The sequence below is a fragment of the Centropristis striata genome, chromosome 20 (assembly GCF_030273125.1).
Source record: "Centropristis striata isolate RG_2023a ecotype Rhode Island chromosome 20, C.striata_1.0, whole genome shotgun sequence".
NCBI classification, from domain to species: domain Eukaryota; kingdom Metazoa; phylum Chordata; class Actinopteri; order Perciformes; family Serranidae; genus Centropristis; species Centropristis striata.
The window spans coordinates 20,532,665-20,551,612 of NC_081536.1; the positions used below are offsets into that span (position 1 = coordinate 20,532,665).

Below are 18,948 nucleotides of genomic sequence, written 5' to 3' on the forward strand. Positions count from 1 at the left end.
GCAGCTGCTTCACCAGTAAGATTACATTTTCTTTGCTGCTCCTCATCTCTCAAAAGGCAAATAAACTTTACAGTATAGCTCCATAGGTTAGGATGTGAGTGTTATTACAACAAAATTAACTATTTTACCAATTTATTTCTCCCAATAGCGTGTTGGTTTAACTTATACCCAAATATGTTTTAATTAATCAATTTACAGTAAATTAACATCGTTCTAAGGGGTGGCCTTCCTTGATCTTACCCAAACTAGCTCAATTGACTGGACCCAAAATAATCAGAGGATTTCAAGGGGTCCCAGGTGTAAATTAAGTAGATTTTTCTAGATTTAGGACCTCTAAAGTGCTATTTTAGTGTCCTAGTTGCAGGTACCGGATAGTATCCTTGTTTGCTTTCTGGGATTATTAACTGACACACAAATGAACAGAGTCATCATTGATGACTTCTGTTTGTTATTGCTTATATTTAAAGTTAAATTTAGGTGTGAACTACTAGAGATGAACATTAAAAATGGAAATACAGACAAAAAAAGCTAACAGTCTAATTTTGAACACTGAAAGATACAAAAAAAAACCCTCTTTGTCTGTGAACGCCCACCCACCATTGTGTCTCTCAGAAGTCACTCCACTGTGTCTCAGTGGCATCCTGCAGATTATAGCCTTGGCTTCTTTGTTTCTAGCTTGGGAGAGATTTGCTGCTCGCTAATCCACAGACCGCCCAAGGTCATGAGAAAAACATATGCATTTGCTTGTAAATTTTTTTTTTAAAAAGGCTGGATTTTCCTTTTTCTACTTCTTCTTTATTTTATTCATCATAGACCTTTGGGATCCTGATTCTTACGACGTTCATCCAAAGAAAGCCTAGCTACGGGGAGATGTATTCACCCTTTCTGGACAAGTTGTTCCCTTCTGTCATAACACATTTTAAAGTAGATATATGCTTAAGGGGCAGACTGACAGCAAGGCCCAAGGAGTGCATGCACAGACACACACACACACACACACACTGGCTTGGCACCTCTGGGGGGGGGGGGGGGGGGGGGGCTGACCAGAAGTGATAGAAAAGGAAAAAAAACCAAACCTAATTTTAACCAAACCCCATTAAAAAAAGAAGTCATTAAAGCTTAAACCAATTAGCTGGTGTGTATCTTATACTGTCCCAAAATGTGGTTCGTGACAGAAACACACACAACGCTGCTGGTTCTGTCTCACAGCTTGCTGTCCAGTGTCATAACTCTCCTCCTGTCACTTCCCGTTGGATCTAATATCACAGAAAGGCCAAAGGATTACTGACACCCAAATGTCCAAAAATACAGTTAGACCTCCATCAGAGTTTGGTAGGTGGGCATCATATTGTACACTAGCTGACCCACATTAATCCCATTTGTCACCAAACAAGTTATAGACGTCTTTTTTGTAGTTGTTTGTATAAAGAAATATACATATTTTACAGGAGGAACTCGCTTTCAAACTTTATAAAATAAGGTCAGATGAAAGCCATTACAGACAAGAACATTATTCAACCATTTTAATCCATTTAACCAGGATACAGCAAAAATGCCTCCGCTTGCTATTTTTGATTTGTTGAAAATGTTCAGTTTCTCAGTCTTTAAATGCTGTTTTATCAGTCCAAATCCCAAAGCTATTCAGTGTAATATTATTTAAACCAGAGAAAAGCAGGACATATCCACATTTGAGAGGCTGAAAAAATCGATTTCTACCATTTTTGCACGGAAAATGACTGAATCGGTTATCAAAATCGTGGCAGATTATTTTTCTGTTAGACGACTGATAACCATCCCGTTCTACAGCTCGGATGGTTATGTTATTGATTATAGCCCCCTGGAAACCAGAAGATGGTGCAAAGTCTTTTAGGGCTTTATGTTTCAGTGAGTTAATGAGACACAGCTTTTCTGGCCTCTTGTTTACCACTTAACTGCTGGTTAATACTGAGCATAAATGCTCCTTAAAAGGCAAAAGATATTAGCAACAAATGCCTCATAGTTTCATTTCAAACCAGTCTGAGGCTTAAAGGGGGATAGTGGTGAATAACATCAAAGGCATTGGTCTGTTTTCACACAGATCATGCTGAGCTGACATTATTCTGCATGCTTTTAGAAATAAAGTGGTGTATTCACACTTTATTACTTCCACATTAAGACTGTGGAAAGTAGACAAGACATTTCTGGTCCATATAATTTTTCAGTTAAGACTTCCAGTTTATGTAATCAGCGGCAGATTTAATGATTGTAGTAGCATGCTGTCTTTTTCGCTCTGCATGCACTCCTGCAGGGACTCCCAGCAGAGAACAGGAGCTCAGTCAGAAAATTCACTCTGTCACTGAGAAAATTATTGCACTAATTGAATTAATGGAAATGTTTAAATACTTTTTTTTTGCTATGTAGCTTGATGAAAACACGAACTTTTCAATGCACGAGTGTGTACGTTCTATCACTAATTAGCCTCTAATTTCTTTAATTAGGTAATTGATTTAATCAGGCAGGCTGGCAGACAATTCATGTGCCTATATGCTCCAAAGAAAGATGAATAATTTTAATGTTTAAATCTCTCAGTTAAATACACAGTATTATTTATTATCCTTACCGTTCGACCGTCTGACAATATTCTCCAAAAAAGTATTCTGAGGGGCCACAAGTCCCCTCCGACCCCCCGCCATCCTTCCTCTTCACTCAGGCGTCTGCAGGTGAATCTTTACTCCTCCATCTGCCGTTTGTCTTCATGGTCTCTCCGGCTCTGAGACGCCTGTGTGGATGTCTTGGAGAGAGGAGCTGTTTGTCTGGTCTGCTCATCAGCTACCTCCTCAGCCCCGGTGCGCTGCGCTGGCGCCTCTTTACGCACCTCATCATCCAGGAGACGAAAACAACGCCTGGGCGCAGCGTGCAGGAGGGGCCGGGGCTCTGCTCCTCCGCATGTGTCACGAACAGGACTCGGAGCGCCATCTGCCGGAGGCAACAATGTGAAAACTGACAATTCAGGGCCCTAAATACCGTCTGTAACTGTAATTAAGTACAGTTTTCATGTACTTTTACGTGAGTTAATTTTTTGCTACTTTATACTTTTGCTCCAATTCAGATAGGATTATTATACTTTTATTCCACTGCATTTATTGCTACTTTATAAAAATATATTACATAAAATATATTGGTGAAGTACTGAGATCCCTCCCTTAAGAAAAACTACTAACCACTGTAAAATTATAAAATAAAGTCCTGCACTGAATGTTTGTAACTTAGGTAAAATTATCTGTATAGTCTAGAAAATGTACTTAAAGTAATAAAAGTATTCATTGCAAAACAAAATGCCCCATGTTAATGTTATAGACCTATTATCATATAGGTATTGCGTCCTGGGATTTTTATTATTTATGCATTCGTGTAAAAGCAGGATGTTGTAGTTGGTTGAAGTGGAGCTCATTTAAAAATGAAAAACATGTTTTATATGGATTGACCGGGGTTTATTTTGTCCATTAATCAATAGATTTTGGTGCAGATTTCTAAAATAAAAAAAAAAAGATAAAAGTCACCAGTAAACCAAACCCTAAAATTGACACACAGATTGGTTGTTTTTCCTGCAGAACAAGCACTTTGAAGTACATTTTGCTGATATTTCTGTATTTTTACTTGAATTAGGACCTTAAATGCAGACAAGAAAGGTTAGTTTATTATTCTTTTTCCTAACAAATATTTTTCTACTTGTCGACAAAAACAGCCCCCTTTTTGTGAGTTATGTATCGACACAATTGTTTTTAAGTATCCACACAGACTAAAACAGTGAACTGTGAGAGGAACAGTTGAGAACGCTTCCTGCAATCAACCCAGGAGGATTGTTAGTAAGTTTTTCATGGATTAAATGCTTACAGTCGTGTTCTTGAAATGGGTTTCCCAAAGGAGCAGCAATACTGAGACGTGGATTTCTTTCCCCTTGACTCCTGCAGTAGAATTGGCTCTTTTCAAAGCCTGCATTTTTCCCACCGGCTCATAAATCCCATTCAATTATTTTGAACCCTGCAGTGCCCATACTAAAACAGACCTCAAATTATTCTCCTGGTGACAACATTTCCATCAAATTTAAACAGAATACACAGTATAAAAATAGCCTCTGTGAAAAACAACAGGCCAAGAGTTTATCACACCTGTGGTTTCTCTGATGGTTTTCTGTCCTCTCAGTTTGTTCATTGGGTTCACCTGTTGGTGCAGGTGTAAATCAGACTGGATGGAAACCAGCAGGTTACTGTGTGCTGCAGAGAAGCACAGGATATTGCAGTTTTATGCTCACCTATTTGTGACTGCAACTGATTTCTAATTTACTTTAGTGGTAAGGTTCTTGAAGTAAAAATATCAAGAAATGTTTATTCTAGTCTTCAAGCACATTGGGCAACTGTTTTCGTAACAAATTATATTATAGGAATAAACAGAAAAACCAAAAACTAAATAGCATGATAAGGAAATGAATATAAGAGAAACTACAAGGAGCACAACCAGGTATTTGGCAACTATGGGCTTGTAACAAGTTAAATAGAAGATATAGTTAGAATAAGAGATGTACACATATGCAGAGAATATCTCTTATGGAAACACTTGATAAACACAATTTCTTCAAAAGCCCTGACTTTGACTATTGCTAAACGTGTGATTTTTCATGAGATCTAAAAAAGAAAGTTCAAAGTTGAACTTATCAGTACTTTCAAATGTTTTCCTCACCATACCAAATATAGTGTCTGGGCACAAATGTGTTAGAAGGGTCACACAAATGCACACATTGTCTCATAGCTTGCAAAGTAACTTGTTATCAGTAACAAGCAAAATAGTTCATGGCTCCATTTAAGGGCTGTTGATTCCTGAGTCAGTGGTTGCTTCATTTTATGGTGCACACACCTTCAAGCTTTCTAGTAACCCTATAAGGTTATACAAGTCAATACAGGTGACTTCATAATCACCTGCAGGCTATTCCTGTAGTTATGTATCAATGCTGGAGTGAAAGACCAAAACCTGTTATCAGGTAAGTCAAGGACACAGTATCTTGCATGTGAACGGCTTGCAGATACGGAGTTTTCATTGAGGGTCAAATTCCTGGACAACGCACCGACAGCCGCTGAATAGCAGGTGTTAGAACATCAGCAGGCCTATTTGTTCCCCAAATAGAAGCACATTAACATTTTGTCCCACTATGACAAAAAATGTAAAGTTTTATGAGAATCCATTAATTAAGTGAGAGCTTTTTCCTGAACCTTGAGAGTTTATTCCTTCCTGGATTTTATAACTTCAAAGGGGATTAAACACTCTAGTTTCAGCTAGAGTTGAGCTTACTGACAGTGAAAACCCTTTTAATACAGTCAATGTAAAACAGCAGAATGCATATTACAGGGAAATTAACCCCCTGTAAGAATTACGTAATTTTGTCCCAACCTCCCCAGACTATTTATATAATTCCTCCTCAAGGAACACACTTCCGCAGTTCATATAATTATAGAGGTTTCATATCCAGTGGGAAGCCTGGTTTTCCCAACTTGAAAGTGTATTTTGATAATGAGAGCTAAAATAAGGACTTTGGAGATCAGGTGCAGAATGTTAAGCAGTTTTTATCCAATGAGCTGCATTGAATGTGGAGCTGTTACAGTCGTGTTGAGGTGTGTATTCAGTCTGATACAGAACCACAAACAAAATTATTACAAATTTGTTTCATGAAGCTAGATAGTGTGAAAACAGTCTATTGTGGACTTTCCGTGTACAAAGTCTGGATCCTATTAAACACAAATAACAAACTCAAGCTTTCCTGCACACATTAACACGTAATATTGTCCCATTATAAAGACAGTCTTTGCATGTCATTTATCCGCTCACATTAACTCGACCAAGTCTTGGTGATTTTGAGATGACTCAGGTGATCCGTGACGTATTTGTGTTCAGGAAAATTGCAGAATTTAGCCTCCTTGATCTTGCGCCAGTTTTCGGCTCGCCGCTCTGCAGCGTGGCCGTGTTCCTGTTCCTCCGTCATGTATGGCCGGCTGATCCAGTATTCGTTCTCAGCTTCGCGCTCCAGGTGCTTCAGCATATTGCTTTGCATCTGCCATGTTATTTTCCGTGGACGACGATACTTTCCGATCCACTGCTTCCCAGGGATTCCTTTTCGCAGCAACGTGAGGGTGAGGAACATGGTGGCAATTTATTTCTGAAAAGGCGAAACAGTAAAAAATGAATAATAAAAATGAATCGCTTAATGACAGTGGAACTGTTTATGCCAGAAATCAGTGTTCAATACATGTATTTAATACTACTCATATGACCATAAAAACCACAACATCAGTACGTGTTTAAAAGAGGTTCATTTTTTACTACAAACAGGGAGGAATGTGACCCATTTGTTAATCTGCATATCATACAAGTCTAAGCTCCTTAAACACTGTTGTTGAAATTGAAGCAAATCAGATAAGAAACAGTATGTAAAATACAAGCCTACACAGAACTGAAAAGAAACTAAAACAACAAAAATATATACTAGTATTATCAGGGTGCATCTTAGAGGAGTGTCTACTTCATGAGGCTGTGAACTGTTTTTCCAGCATTGATGAGGTTACTTATTGTTGACCTTGGTACACTGATGAGTCATGCATTGTAACAATTTTATAGTAGCACATGGCAATGACATCACATCTCCACCAGGTTATTGTGTAAAAAGTCAAATGTGTAACAGTAAAAACTGTTTGATGCTGCTGCAACTATTATTTCTTATCAACAGGAAACCAAGTGACTACATGTACAGAGTGTATGAAAGGGGTCGCTGGTAGTGACAAGCCCAAAGAAACTCATTGTTTTGGTTTTACGGCTTTGTTCTTCTGTCATAACTCGTATAGTGACATTTAAGGTAAAGGAGGTATGAGATTCAGAAAATAAACTCAACAAAAAAGTCTTGTACACCACCTCCTCAAACCTAAACAGACAAAGTGTTGACTGCACTGTACTGTACTGTATTGTACATTTGAATATTTAGATTTTCTGTGTATTCTAGGCCTCACAAACTGCTTATTTTTCACTGGGTTGGGTTGAGATTTGTAATGAACATCCAAGGAAGAATAATTTGCATAACATATATTCATGTAAATATTTACATGAATATATTTAAAACAAACACTTTTCCCCAAATAGAGATTCTGATCTTCTCTCTATGTCACATTTACAAGTTTTCTCGTCAAGTGCCACAGAGCTTGTAAATATAGTGTTGGAACTGAGAAAACCCCACGTCATAAGATATTGACTTTATAAGAATTATTTTAATTTCCTTCAAACCTTTTTTGGATTGCAGATATATAACAAAATAAGCAGTTATATTTACTAACCCTTTTTTTATTAGCTACTTATCACTGGCTGCAATATTACATTTAATATGATGGTAGATATGTGTATTATGTTGACTTTCTGTCTCTGTGTGATATGTACATTCACATATTAGTCTATATATATGTTTGTTGATGATGTAATCATGTCTAGTGCCTCTGTACAAAATACTGACCTGATCTAGCCTACTTCTGACATCATCAAGCATTACTGGAAAATTAGAAAACAATAAAGCAAATCGGATGTCATCTGAAACAGTTTTGGGGAGATTACTGAGAAATGTATTGCAACATGACCGATCAAAAAGGTTCCTGGGGAAAGTTTCTAGAATTGCAATACCAGTGTAGAAGTGCACCATTGTCACAACTTGTGCATTCAAATAAGTAAAAGTATAAAAGTGTTTGCAACAATATTTTTATTATTATATTTATTATATTATTATTAATAATAATAATTTAATTAAATTTCATAATTTTATAATAATAAAAATATAATATAATATTATTATATTATATTTATTTTATTATTTTATTTTTATTAATGAGCTGGAGCAAATTTTAACTACTTTATCTGCTGGGTAGCCAAGTTAAATAAAAAAACATTACACAATCATTGATTTGTTGATTATGTTATGTATTATTAATGTGAATCTGCAAAGTAACTACAGTTATCAAATACATGTAATGAACAAAATTTTTTGCCTCTGAAATGTAGCAAAAATAAATATATCGGTAGACAGATATAATCTGCCTATCAAAGGCATATCGGTATCGTGTATACGCTGTCCGATATGAGCCCATATGAAAACTTTTTTTACACAATATATGACGCAGAGAATGTTGTTTAGCGTGATTTAAAAATTGTGTTAGCTATATTTTTCTTTTTTCTTAATAGTCAGCAATTGACCAATGATGTTTATTTACCAAATTATTTTATTCCTATGTATTCTTTATTTTGTCAGTTATCATTTATATAATTGGCCGACAATGTAATACATTGTTGGTATAATATATAGCAATGTTAAATATTATTTAATAACTTTTTTTTGGTTTTGGAAAGTAGCCCTATATGTACCTTTGCAAAGTGGTGAATCCCAATTAAAAAAAGTTATATTTTCATTCCAGCTCAAAAAATAAAAATAAAAATATCAACCAAGGTATCAGTTAACAATTAATTTCCAGAAAAAGTCAATATCGGCATCAGTCTCAAAAATCCTGTATTAGATTAGATGATTAGATTAGATTAAACTTTATTGTCATTGCACATGTCACAAGTACAAAGCAACGAACTGCAGAAAGCATTTAACCAGAAGGGCTTAAGCAGTAATTAAGTGGATCATAGTGCAATATATACAGGAATGAATTATATAAAAAATGCAGTATATACTGGTATGGATTACATATATAAAAAATGCAGATCTAACTGTACCGTAGTGCAAACGAAGGTGATACATCCTGTATCGGTCTGGGTCTACTTTTAACTGCACATGCATGTATGACAGCTTTAGTTAACAGCTAGATTGCAGATTCAGATTAATAATAAAAATCATTAATTAATTAAAAGACTAAGTATATTTTGATGCCAATACCTAATACTCTAGTATTGCTACTTTAGGTAGAGTAAATGCACTTAGTTAGCTTCCCGACTGTATTATTGGGAGTGATACAGTGTTTTTGGATTTATATTTAACAGTAATTTTATCTGCATCTTTACAAAAAAATGTATACAAACATTTTGAAATGTATCATTTTTGACGTTCAATGTGAAGCTAGCGTAGCTTAGCTGCAGGCTAACGTCCCGGACCAAGGACAGCTTAATAACAACGTCTTTTAACACCCGTAACAGACATTAACTTGTAAGCCACACATTTGTTCCTCTTCTTACCTTGTAACGATGATGGATTTGATTCACTTTGCGGCGACAAGATGGACAAAAAGCCCCAAAATCACAGCATTAAACAAGATAAATGTGTGGTGAGGTTGAGCTTGTCTAATGTACATCCGGGTCATCTACGGTGTAGAAGAAGGCTCAAATCTGTTCAAAACGCTTTTAGCGATTATATCCAACTTTAAAATATTGCATAATGTTTTATAGGACCTACTTGTGTTATCAGTGCAATAGCACAGATTGCAATTAAATAAATAAAACAACTAGTTAGGTTTGTTTAAAGTAGCATGATACAATCTTTAGCAGATAAGTAAAACATCTCAAATTAAGCCGAAACAAACAAGGAAATGAATTAAAGGACATACATTGTACGTAATAATCATAGACTGTATAAATAGGTAATAATTAAAAAGTTAAATCAAATTAAAGGTTTGTACAAGTTCTATCAATTTGCATAGTCTTGCACCTCTTTGCATGTTTAAGATTGCTTTATACAGCTTCTTCTCCATCCTGTCATAGTAGCCTGCACATTCACCATACTACTATATTAGCCAATTTCTATATGGACTATTGCATATTTACATTGCTGTAATATCCACAAAGTAGTAGGCCTTAGAACAGAAAGAAGAAATTATTGTTTATTTATTTTTTTATTTTATTATTATTATTATTATTATTATTATTGTTTATTATAATGTTTTTTTATTTATTTATGTATGTATATATATATATATATATATATATATATATATATATATATATATATATATATATATATATATAAATATAAATATATATATATATATATATATATATATAATTTTGTTTGGTTGATGAGCTTTCTGCATGCAGGATAAGTTCGGAGAAGAGTTTTCTAAAGTTTGAATCACAGCTGCCTGTAGCTCCACCCACAGAAGTTAATAAACATCCCTAGCTTATTACATAAACACCATTGGGTTTCTTTTCCGCCATCTCGCTGAGCGCTCCTCCCACCAGAAGCCAGTTAAGGTTACTTCTTGCTCTGCGCATTTCCTCATTATTCCTGTAGTGCGTGTCCAGTTATCCTCTCGACCTAAAGTCAAGATGTTGTTTTCAGCAGCCACTTGGACTTTAGTGGCTCTCTTTCTCACTCTGCTATTTCTGTGAGTAGTGTCTGAAACTGTCAAAATCGAATAAGGTTGCGACATTTAAGGTTTATACTGGATCGATTGTTCTTTAAGATTGTAGCTATAATGTTCATGTAACAAATGTAATATGTATGTTGTTGTTGTTGTTTTTTAACAATATAGGTATAGCATTTGGCCATATAGGTTTTTCAAAAAGCTGGGAATAGCTGGACCAAGGCCTCTACCTTTCATTGGGACAATGCATTACAACAGGAAGGTAATGACACATAAACAAGCACACATCTCTGAGAATTAGTGTTTAAAATTGTCCTTATTATGTATAATTTTGTTCACAATTAATGCCCCTTTTATGTTTCATGAAAACACAATTCAACAGTCTCAGTAACCTGCCTGGCAATGATTTCATTAATTTCACCCGTTATACATTTAATGGTTGTACCTCTTGGAAGCGCTGTTGTGCCTTTTAACCTTTAAACACACCTTTTTTTTTTTAATAATTTAATTCCTTGTAGGGATTCGATTCTTTTGACCGTGAGTGCAACGACAAGTATGGGGACGTCTGGGGGTGAGTTGTTGTTTTAGCTTTCAAAGCCAACTCCAAAAGATGACATCAGTGGTGGAAGAAGATAATTTTACTAGTAAAAGCAGAAGTAGGCCTATCAGTACAAACAAGGAGCTACAGCATAAATCAGAGAGTTCATGAGAGGTTTGATAGGACGGTACTAAAGAAAACATTATCTCTTTTTTTTCTCTCTCAAATCTTTGCTTTATTAAATATTGGACTTTTTTTTCTTTCTAATGAGGCTTTAAAGTTAGTTATTTAAATTAAACAATCTGAAAAGAGATATATATATGTGTGTGTGTGTGTGTGTGTGTGTGTGTGTGTGTGTGTGTGTGTTTGTGTGTGTGTGTGTATGTGTGTATGTATAACAAGCCAAATATATTATGATATATAAGAAGCATGATTTTAATGTAAATTTTTTATCTGAGAAGAAATTTAAGAAATGTATCTTTTGCGAAAATGCCATACAATTAAAACAAATATTAATTGCAGTTGAAATTTTATGGAGTAAAATTACAAATAGAAATACTAAAATAAAGAATAAGGAGGCTTCTGGTTCCTCAAACATGTATTGAACTACTGTAGCACTTTCCACCACTAAATTTAAAAAAAAAAAAATTTTAAAAAGTTATCTTTTGTTCATCTGTTTGTTAAAATCCTCCTTTATTTGCAGTTAAAGGTTATTTTGTGACATTTTTTAATATAAAAATCTGTTCTATCACATTTTAATAGAATATATCTTTCAAAAGCATTTAAAGATGAAGAAATTAACTTTTTTTCATTTTACTGCATCCACATATTCATTCACCATTTAGGTTTATGTCAGCTTTGGATAGCCTCCGATAAAGATTAAGATATTTCTTTCCTTCTCGTAAAAGGTCAATATTTCCATCAACATATACAGGGTGTCCATAAAGTCTCTTTACAACTTAAAAAAAATATTACCAAAAAAAATGAGCAGATAAATATGTGGAAATTATCACAAAATGAGGAGTAGATATTAAGGTTTTCTTGCCTCATTTAATACACCTCTACAGGGGCCATTAGCTGCACAAAGCACATCAAGACGGTACTTGATTTCTTGCCATGTTTGCTGTAGCAGAGCCTCAATGGTCACAATGTCATCAGTGGTCTTTTGCTTTAGGTCAGTGATGTCCCGTGTCTTTGTTCGATACATGATATCTTTAACATACCCCACAGAATTTTTTTGTTTTTGTTTCAATAAACCTTGATACACATTGTGCCTTCTCTTGAGGAGTAGACATTTTATAGGGGTTATTTACAACTACCTGTTTCATCAACAGGGTACCTGAAATACACAAGAGCAATGTGAATAAAAGCTTTGATAACCACTGAGTACATATAACAAATCTGATTAAGCTATCTCATCAACTGCCTTTCTAATACTTTTTTTAAATTGTAAAGCTTCTTTATGGACTTTATTTAATTCTGTCTCTGAGCTCACATGGATGCTTTGTGATATATCCATGTTAAGCAATTGCTCATGCTTCATACTGTGATGTTTTTTGTGCAGGTTGTTTGATGGACGATCACCAGTCTTAATGGTGGCAGACCCTGAGATGATTAAAACTGTGATGGTGAAGGAGTGCTACTCTGTGTTTACCAACCGCAGGGTAAGAGACTTGTTGCATGTTATTTTACATGTGAAAGTTCAGCATATCTGCTCCCGTGCATCACTCTGCAGGGAAGGTGCATATTAAGCAACATATTTTCCTGCGATGATTTAAGAATAACAAAAGTGTAATGTTATTTATGTTATGGCAAATGACTGTATGTGATGACTATATGTATGCATCAAAACCTTATTATGTCCATCCTATCAAGATAAGGACTATTTTAAAAAAAAACTACTTAGCTGAACGATTAGGGAAGATAAGGCAGCTAACTATGCCTCATTCAACTCAGGATGTTTGGATCTAGGGTAACATCCTGTAGTTTGCACAGAATCATCAGAATCATTTCTGCTTGAGGATTGAGGACACATGACTGCACTAAACAACTTCTGCAGGAAGGTGTTTGACCAGTGACACAGGAGAACACACGTATTAGAGAAGTAAAATGCATCTGTGGTTTTAGCAAAGCATGTACAAGCTAGACTGATCCTGCTGAAGATCACATTTCAAGACATTTTGACCTTTTTGACGGTCAGAAAACCACCAGTTTGGAGAAGCAGGTGGGAGTACTGGCTTGGAAGCTAAGCGGTGCACTGCTCTGGACGGGCAGCAGCAAAATGTATTTTAGCGACATAGAAAAAGTTTAAGTCTACACATAGTTTAGGCGTAAGCTATGTGTAGAATATTTTTGCTGCTTTATTTTGCCATCAGACAGGGAGCAAAAGTCAGACAGTAATTAGCCGATAGAGGCAGCGATACACAAGCAACTTCTGTGTTCTGTGGGGTAAAATTACTGTTTTTGTCAATGGAGTCTGGTGGAGTCCGTCGGAAAGAGCTGTCTGACAGTGAGGTAAAGCCGTGAAAATGTTAAAAATATAGTGTACCCTTTAACTGAGCTCCAAACTGGGGTCTAGGGGCCACCATCGTCCCTCATACTACCCCACTTGAAAAAAATCTGAACTATCCCTTTAAAAAAACTTCTTGTGTCCGGATTGATATGTTGTTGCTTCAATTCGGATACATGTTAACCCTTGGATTTCTGTATTTTGTAGACCCATAAAGAATTAAATTATATGCAGAAAAAATGCAGTGTCCCACTGGAAGGAAGGATATAATAAAATAAGTCATGCGGTCAGAGAAGGAGAAATGTTAGAGGACATAAACTGTAAACTCTTCTCTACAAGAATCTAAACATTCAGTGTAACTAGACTCTTGTTCACAGGAGAATTTAATTGTAGGACCTATGGATGATGGAATTACAGCAGTTAAAGATGAAAGGTGGAAAAGACAGAGGAGCACCTTATCCCCTTGCTTCACCAGTGGAAGACTCAAACAGGTCAGTGTCAGTAACCAGGAACAACTTCTGCCATCTGCTTCTATCGACCTTGTGCAGTGATAGGGATCAAAACACAAAAAAATATAAATGCAACACTATTGTTTTTATGTATTTATGTTGTATGTGATGAAAAAAAGATCATAGACAAAGACAAATAATCATCCTATTTAACCCTCTGAACATTTGTGTGCTTTAAACCACCAAAAAAAAGTTTATCAAAGAAAGAAACTGGACAAACAGGCATTATTGTCAAAATTTGAACTTCCTGGTTAAGAAAGTGTCAGTTAGAAAATGTAGCTAAATGAAGCTTAAAATTGTGATATTTCTGTCAATATCACTTTAAAAGTCTCATTTAAAAATGTTGCTAAATTGGGAAACTATGGGGCCCATTCCTACAATATGTTAAGACGACAGATCTCCCACTTACCCCTGACTGACATGACAGAGGCAACTTAGAGGGGGGGATGTGTTGCTTCTGGTGTGTTGAGGGTCGCATGCCACTACTCTGATTTAGGATGTCTGTTGCTATTTCAATTACAGTTTACTATTACCTGACTGATGTGCCTGTGTTTGTTTTTATTTTATTTATTTTTTGTTTTTGTTTTTTGTGGCTGTTCTGGTTCTGTGGGTTGTTCGGGTATGCAGCAATGCTTCCATGATCACTCTTGTTTTTTGTTGTTTGTTTGTTTTTTCTATAAGAAGAAAAAAAGACTAATTTACTCTTTGTATGTTTTAATACGGTTGTACTCATCTGCAAAACCCAATAAAAAAAGTTTGAAAAAAAAAAAATGTTGCTAAAATTAAACTGTTTGGATAAACTACTTACTGTTAAAAACATCAAATTCTGTGCTTCTCACCTCAAAGCCGCAATTCTTTTTTTGCTGAGAGGACAGGAAAGGCTGTAAGAAGAGGTTGTAAAAATGTAAATAATTCAATATGTATAACGTGAAAAAATCAAAGTTGCATTTACGTTTCGTCCACCGTCTCTCCATGTAAACCGATCAGTGATATAAATAAATATGTTCAGTACATTATCAACATTAAAGCTCTTTATGTTTGAAGGTTTTTCCCATCGTCACTCGCTATGCAGACCGACTCGCTAAAAAACTTGGACAAGCCAATTTGGAGGAATCCGTGGATGTCAAACAGTATGTTGTCCATCTGTTGCATGCCAGGATATCATTATTGTCTGTCTAAATAAAAAACATAGAAAAAGTTAATCCATGTTATACCGCTACCTATTCCTTTTTTTTCTGCTGCAGATTCGTTGGACCGTACAGTTTGGACGTTGTGACCAGTGCATCTTTCAGTGTCGAGGCGAACTCCATAGACAATCCAGATGATCCAATTATTGTTCATATCAAGAAAGTAATGAACTTCAGACTGTGGCCATTTTTATTAGCAAGTATGTACTCCCTTTACCTCATTGATCATTCAAGCGTCACTGGATCACTGTGTACTAATTTTGGTTAATTTTGTTCTTCTTTCAGTGATGTTGCCCTTTGGTACCCGCCTATTAAATCTCCTGAAAGTTGAAATTTTCCCAAAACTCAGTATGGAGTATTTCTACAACCTCATCAAGAAATTTAAAGATGAGCATGGTGCAGAAGAACCTGTAAGCATTTCATCTGTGCCAATTTAAAAAGGAAAAAAATGCGGCAGGGAATTACAATTTTTTGCATTCTTGACAAGATGAGAAGATCTACACTCTAGTGATAAATGTTCTCTGTGCTGATCTAGAATCGACCAGACTTCCTGCAGGTGTTGCTTCAGAACGAGATACCAGAAGCAGATATAAAGGATGAACAAAATCAGCCAAGTAAAGGCAAGTTTGCACCACAGTGGTATTTTAATAAAGTCAAGGTAACACAGAGAGACAAAGGCTAATTTTTCTTAGAATCTATCAGCACAAATGTGGTTTGAATTGTTCTGCACTTTCATGAAGTTACGTAGCTCAGCAGAAACACATGAGTAAATACTGAAATTTTCGTTTTATTTTATTGTAGGTTTGACAGAACACGAGATCCTTTCCCAGGCTTTCCTTTTCATCTTTGGTGGCTATGAGACCACCAGTGCCACTCTCAGTTACATCCTTTTCAATCTGGCCACCAACCCTGAGGTGCTGAAGACTTTGCAGGAAGAGATCGATGCCCGCCTCGCAAGAGATGTACAGTAACTGTTGTTTTGCTGATAAAAAAATGAAAATTATTGATTGAAGGGGAGACACTACTAGCTTTTAACTTATAGATATCACAATGGAACTTCCCCAGTTTGTTGTTTACATTCAGACAATATTTTTCTGCATTAGAGGTTTTCTGAAATTGTATGTTTACATATAATGCATAAACTCATTAAATATGGGCTAATTTGCATATATTTCATGGAACAACATTGGATAAGGCAAATTTCAAAGTTATTATTTTATTTTTTTGATTTATTAGAATTGAAGTTTTTTTTACAGAAGGAAATCCTCATATGTTTTAATGTTGTATGAATCAGGGTGTGAATGATATTTAGACAAACCCCTCTGTGAAAACCTACAAACTATAGTTAGGAATAAAACTGGTTAGTTTGGTGTCTGTGAGTGGAGCTGAAGTTGAAATTTATGGCTCAGAGTGTGAGAAAAAACTCATTTTGAGAAAACTAAAGATCTCATAAGTTCTTAATGGAAATGTATATATATATATATATTGAATCTAACTCATAGCAGCAACAATATAGAACATGTGAAACACAATATTTTGCAGGTGGGAGCTTTTTGTGATGACGAGGTTTAGACTACGTTCGTGGTACTACACGCTGCAATAGAACTTTTAGTGAATTTAGGAGAACTGTACATATTAGTTAAAAAAATTACACAGAAAAGTTTGTTTTCGGTGTTTTCTTTCCACTATTCTGAAAGAAGACATTAAAAAGTGTTTGCCTGTAGTGTCTCGCCTTAATAGCTGACATCACATATTGTTCTGATCCTCGTCTGTTTGTCTTCGTGTTTGTTGCTTTTGCCTGCAGGCTTCTCCTTCATACGAGGATGTGGCCAGTCTTCAGTACCTGGACCAGGTCATTAATGAGTCCATGCGTTTGCATCCCACCGCGCCTCGGCTTGAGAGGATGTGCAAAAAAACTGTCCAGATCCACGGGCTCACCGTGCCTGAAGGAACCCTGGTTGGGATTCCTGTGGTAGTGTTGCACAAGGACCCACGCTTTTGGAGCTCACCTGAGCTTTTCAGACCAGAGAGGTAAACATACACTGTACTAAGCTTTACATTAAAGGTTTAATATGCAGGGCTTTACTGAGAAACAGTGAACTTAAGTGTATGGTGGTGTCTACATCTGTATTTTCATATTTTTTCCTTTTATTTTGCTGTGTTATTGGGCTTCACCCTTTGGGCACAAGCTCTGAAAGTTGCGGACACAGTGCAGAAAAATGTAAACATAAGGAAGTGTAACGGCAAGTGGACAAAGCTCGTTGGAAAACAAAAGTGAATCTGTTTTTGTTAACAATTCCTGCATAGTATATCTTTAATGAATGTATAATAGAGAATAGTCTCTTCCTCCACAAGAAAGGGTGAAAATTATGTACGTTTTGACAAAACAATCCCATCACAAAGTCCACACCAGCTCTTTCAGTCATATCACAAAATCCTCTTCAGAAGAAGGAGTGAATGAAATAAGAAATAAACTTCTTGTCTTCTGCCAGTGCTGAGCTCTTTATCTTACCTGTCTGTTTTTGCAGGTTCAATAAAGACGGCGGGGAGGAGGTGAACCCCTATGCTTACATGCCGTTTGGGCTCGGTCCTCGTAACTGCGTCGGGATGCGCTACGCTCTCCTCACCATGAAGGTGGTTCTTATCCGTCTCCTGCAGAATTACACTGTGGAAACGTGCAGAGACACCGTAGTAAGAAAACCGCTCCGTGCACAGCAACACACACATTCATGTGCATTAACACTGCTGTCATGTCCCTGATTTTGCTTTTATTTCCTCCTTTAGATTCCATTGGCGTTTAACTGGCTGGGCCAGCCGCCGAAGCCAATAAAACTCAAGTTTGTTCCCAGAGAACAGTAGTTTAAGAGAGAGCATCTCTAATTTCTAATTTCTGAATCCTTATCAATATCTTGTTGTTGTTCGTACATCAAGTGTTTATACGACTAACACTCATATACTCAAAATCTGACTCCTCTGCAATGGAAACATATTCCTGAGAGACCTTTTTTGTACAGGGAAGATTAAAAAATGTACATTTAATTGATCCAAGCACCAATATAGTTTAAATATCTAATTTTGAAATAGCTCAAACAGCCATCAATTTGTCAGTGTAGATGATTATATATTCACATTTAACTGTATGTGCTTAATGTAATAATATTACAACCCGATTAGAAGTTTCTGATTTTTGGCAGTGGTATTTATCTCCCCCTAGTGGCTGATTCAGCCTCACCAGGGACACACTGGGGACTTAATTTACATGAACTATATTTACTGAATTAATTAAAAATTAACCAACTTTTTATTGAGTTTTGTTTTGTCTTTTACTACTGCTTATCTTGGATTATTTTGGAAGCCCATTTTCAATAATGTGAAAAAAAAAAAAGATCCTGCCTGTCTTGAAAACTAAAAACTAAAAAAATGACGTAGTATCTTGAAATATGAAACTTTCTCAAACTAATTTAATATCTTTTGAGGTTTGTTATTTTGAAATACTAACTTATTATTGCAAGATACATTCACATACACATGAGATACATTCCTGTAAAGTCTTGATTTTTTTAACATTGCTATTTTGGAAAACATCCTTATTTTACAGCATTTTTTCACACCTGCCTAAAACTTTTGCACAGTAATATGTATATGTAGTTTGAAAAATATGTATATGTAATTTGAAAAATATGTATATGTAATTTGAAAGTAAAGGACTATTTGATTAAAAAGTAAAAATAAAAAAGTATCTTAACTCAGCACCATCTCGTGGGCTTCTTGGCATCTGTGTGTTGATGCTGAATTGATTTCCACCCCTAATAACCAGATCACCAGTTTATCAAAAATCATGACACATAGT

At 35.7% G+C, this 18,948-nt stretch overlaps 3 protein-coding genes across 3 annotated transcripts in view; 1 reads left to right on the plus strand and 2 right to left on the minus strand.

The window, feature by feature from the left end:
• kcnh1a (potassium voltage-gated channel, subfamily H (eag-related), member 1a) overlaps positions 1 to 3,885 on the minus strand; it is a 44,807-nt gene extending 40,922 nt beyond the window's left edge. Inside the window, exons 1-2 of the mRNA XM_059358915.1 lie at positions 3,874 to 3,885; positions 2,600 to 2,955 (exon numbers count right to left, since the gene is read on the minus strand). Coding sequence (XP_059214898.1) covers positions 2,600 to 2,672 — 73 coding nt within the window. The 5' untranslated portion in view covers positions 2,673 to 2,955; positions 3,874 to 3,885. The remainder of the gene's footprint in view (positions 1 to 2,599; positions 2,956 to 3,873) is intronic.
• Positions 3,886 to 5,576: 1,691 nt separating this feature from the next.
• mrpl57 (mitochondrial ribosomal protein L57) lies at positions 5,577 to 9,370 on the minus strand. Its single transcript, XM_059358914.1, has 2 exons — positions 9,232 to 9,370; positions 5,577 to 6,184 (listed from the first exon to the last, which is right to left on the minus strand). The coding sequence occupies exon 2, from the start codon at positions 6,167 to 6,169 to the stop codon at positions 5,858 to 5,860; it is 312 nt and encodes a 103-aa protein (XP_059214897.1). The 5' UTR covers positions 6,170 to 6,184; positions 9,232 to 9,370; the 3' UTR covers positions 5,577 to 5,857.
• Positions 9,371 to 10,220: 850 nt separating this feature from the next.
• LOC131993152 (cytochrome P450 3A27-like) lies at positions 10,221 to 18,850 on the plus strand. The gene is made up of 13 exons (XM_059358913.1): positions 10,221 to 10,376; positions 10,524 to 10,617; positions 10,874 to 10,926; positions 12,458 to 12,557; positions 13,780 to 13,893; positions 14,956 to 15,041; positions 15,156 to 15,298; positions 15,384 to 15,508; positions 15,634 to 15,718; positions 15,900 to 16,060; positions 16,903 to 17,129; positions 17,627 to 17,789; positions 17,883 to 18,850. Exons 1-13 carry the CDS (start codon positions 10,318 to 10,320, stop codon positions 17,955 to 17,957), a joined length of 1,485 nt encoding a protein of 494 aa, XP_059214896.1. The 5' UTR covers positions 10,221 to 10,317; the 3' UTR covers positions 17,958 to 18,850.
• Positions 18,851 to 18,948: the final 98 nt, after the last annotated feature.

Bases quoted from the DNA above. Each gene is read 5' to 3' on its own strand.
- LOC131993152 (XM_059358913.1), top strand. From the start codon at position 10,318: ATGTTGTTTTCAGCAGCCACTTGGACTTTAGTGGCTCTCTTTCTCACT. The intron at 13,894-14,955 runs GTCAGTGTCAGT...TTATGTTTGAAG, and splicing joins CCAGTGGAAGACTCAAACAG to GTTTTTCCCATCGTCACTCG. The intron at 17,130-17,626 runs GTAAACATACAC...CTGTTTTTGCAG, and splicing joins GAGCTTTTCAGACCAGAGAG to GTTCAATAAAGACGGCGGGG.
- mrpl57 (XM_059358914.1), bottom strand. From the start codon at position 6,169: ATGTTCCTCACCCTCACGTTGCTGCGAAAAGGAATCCCTGGGAAGCAG.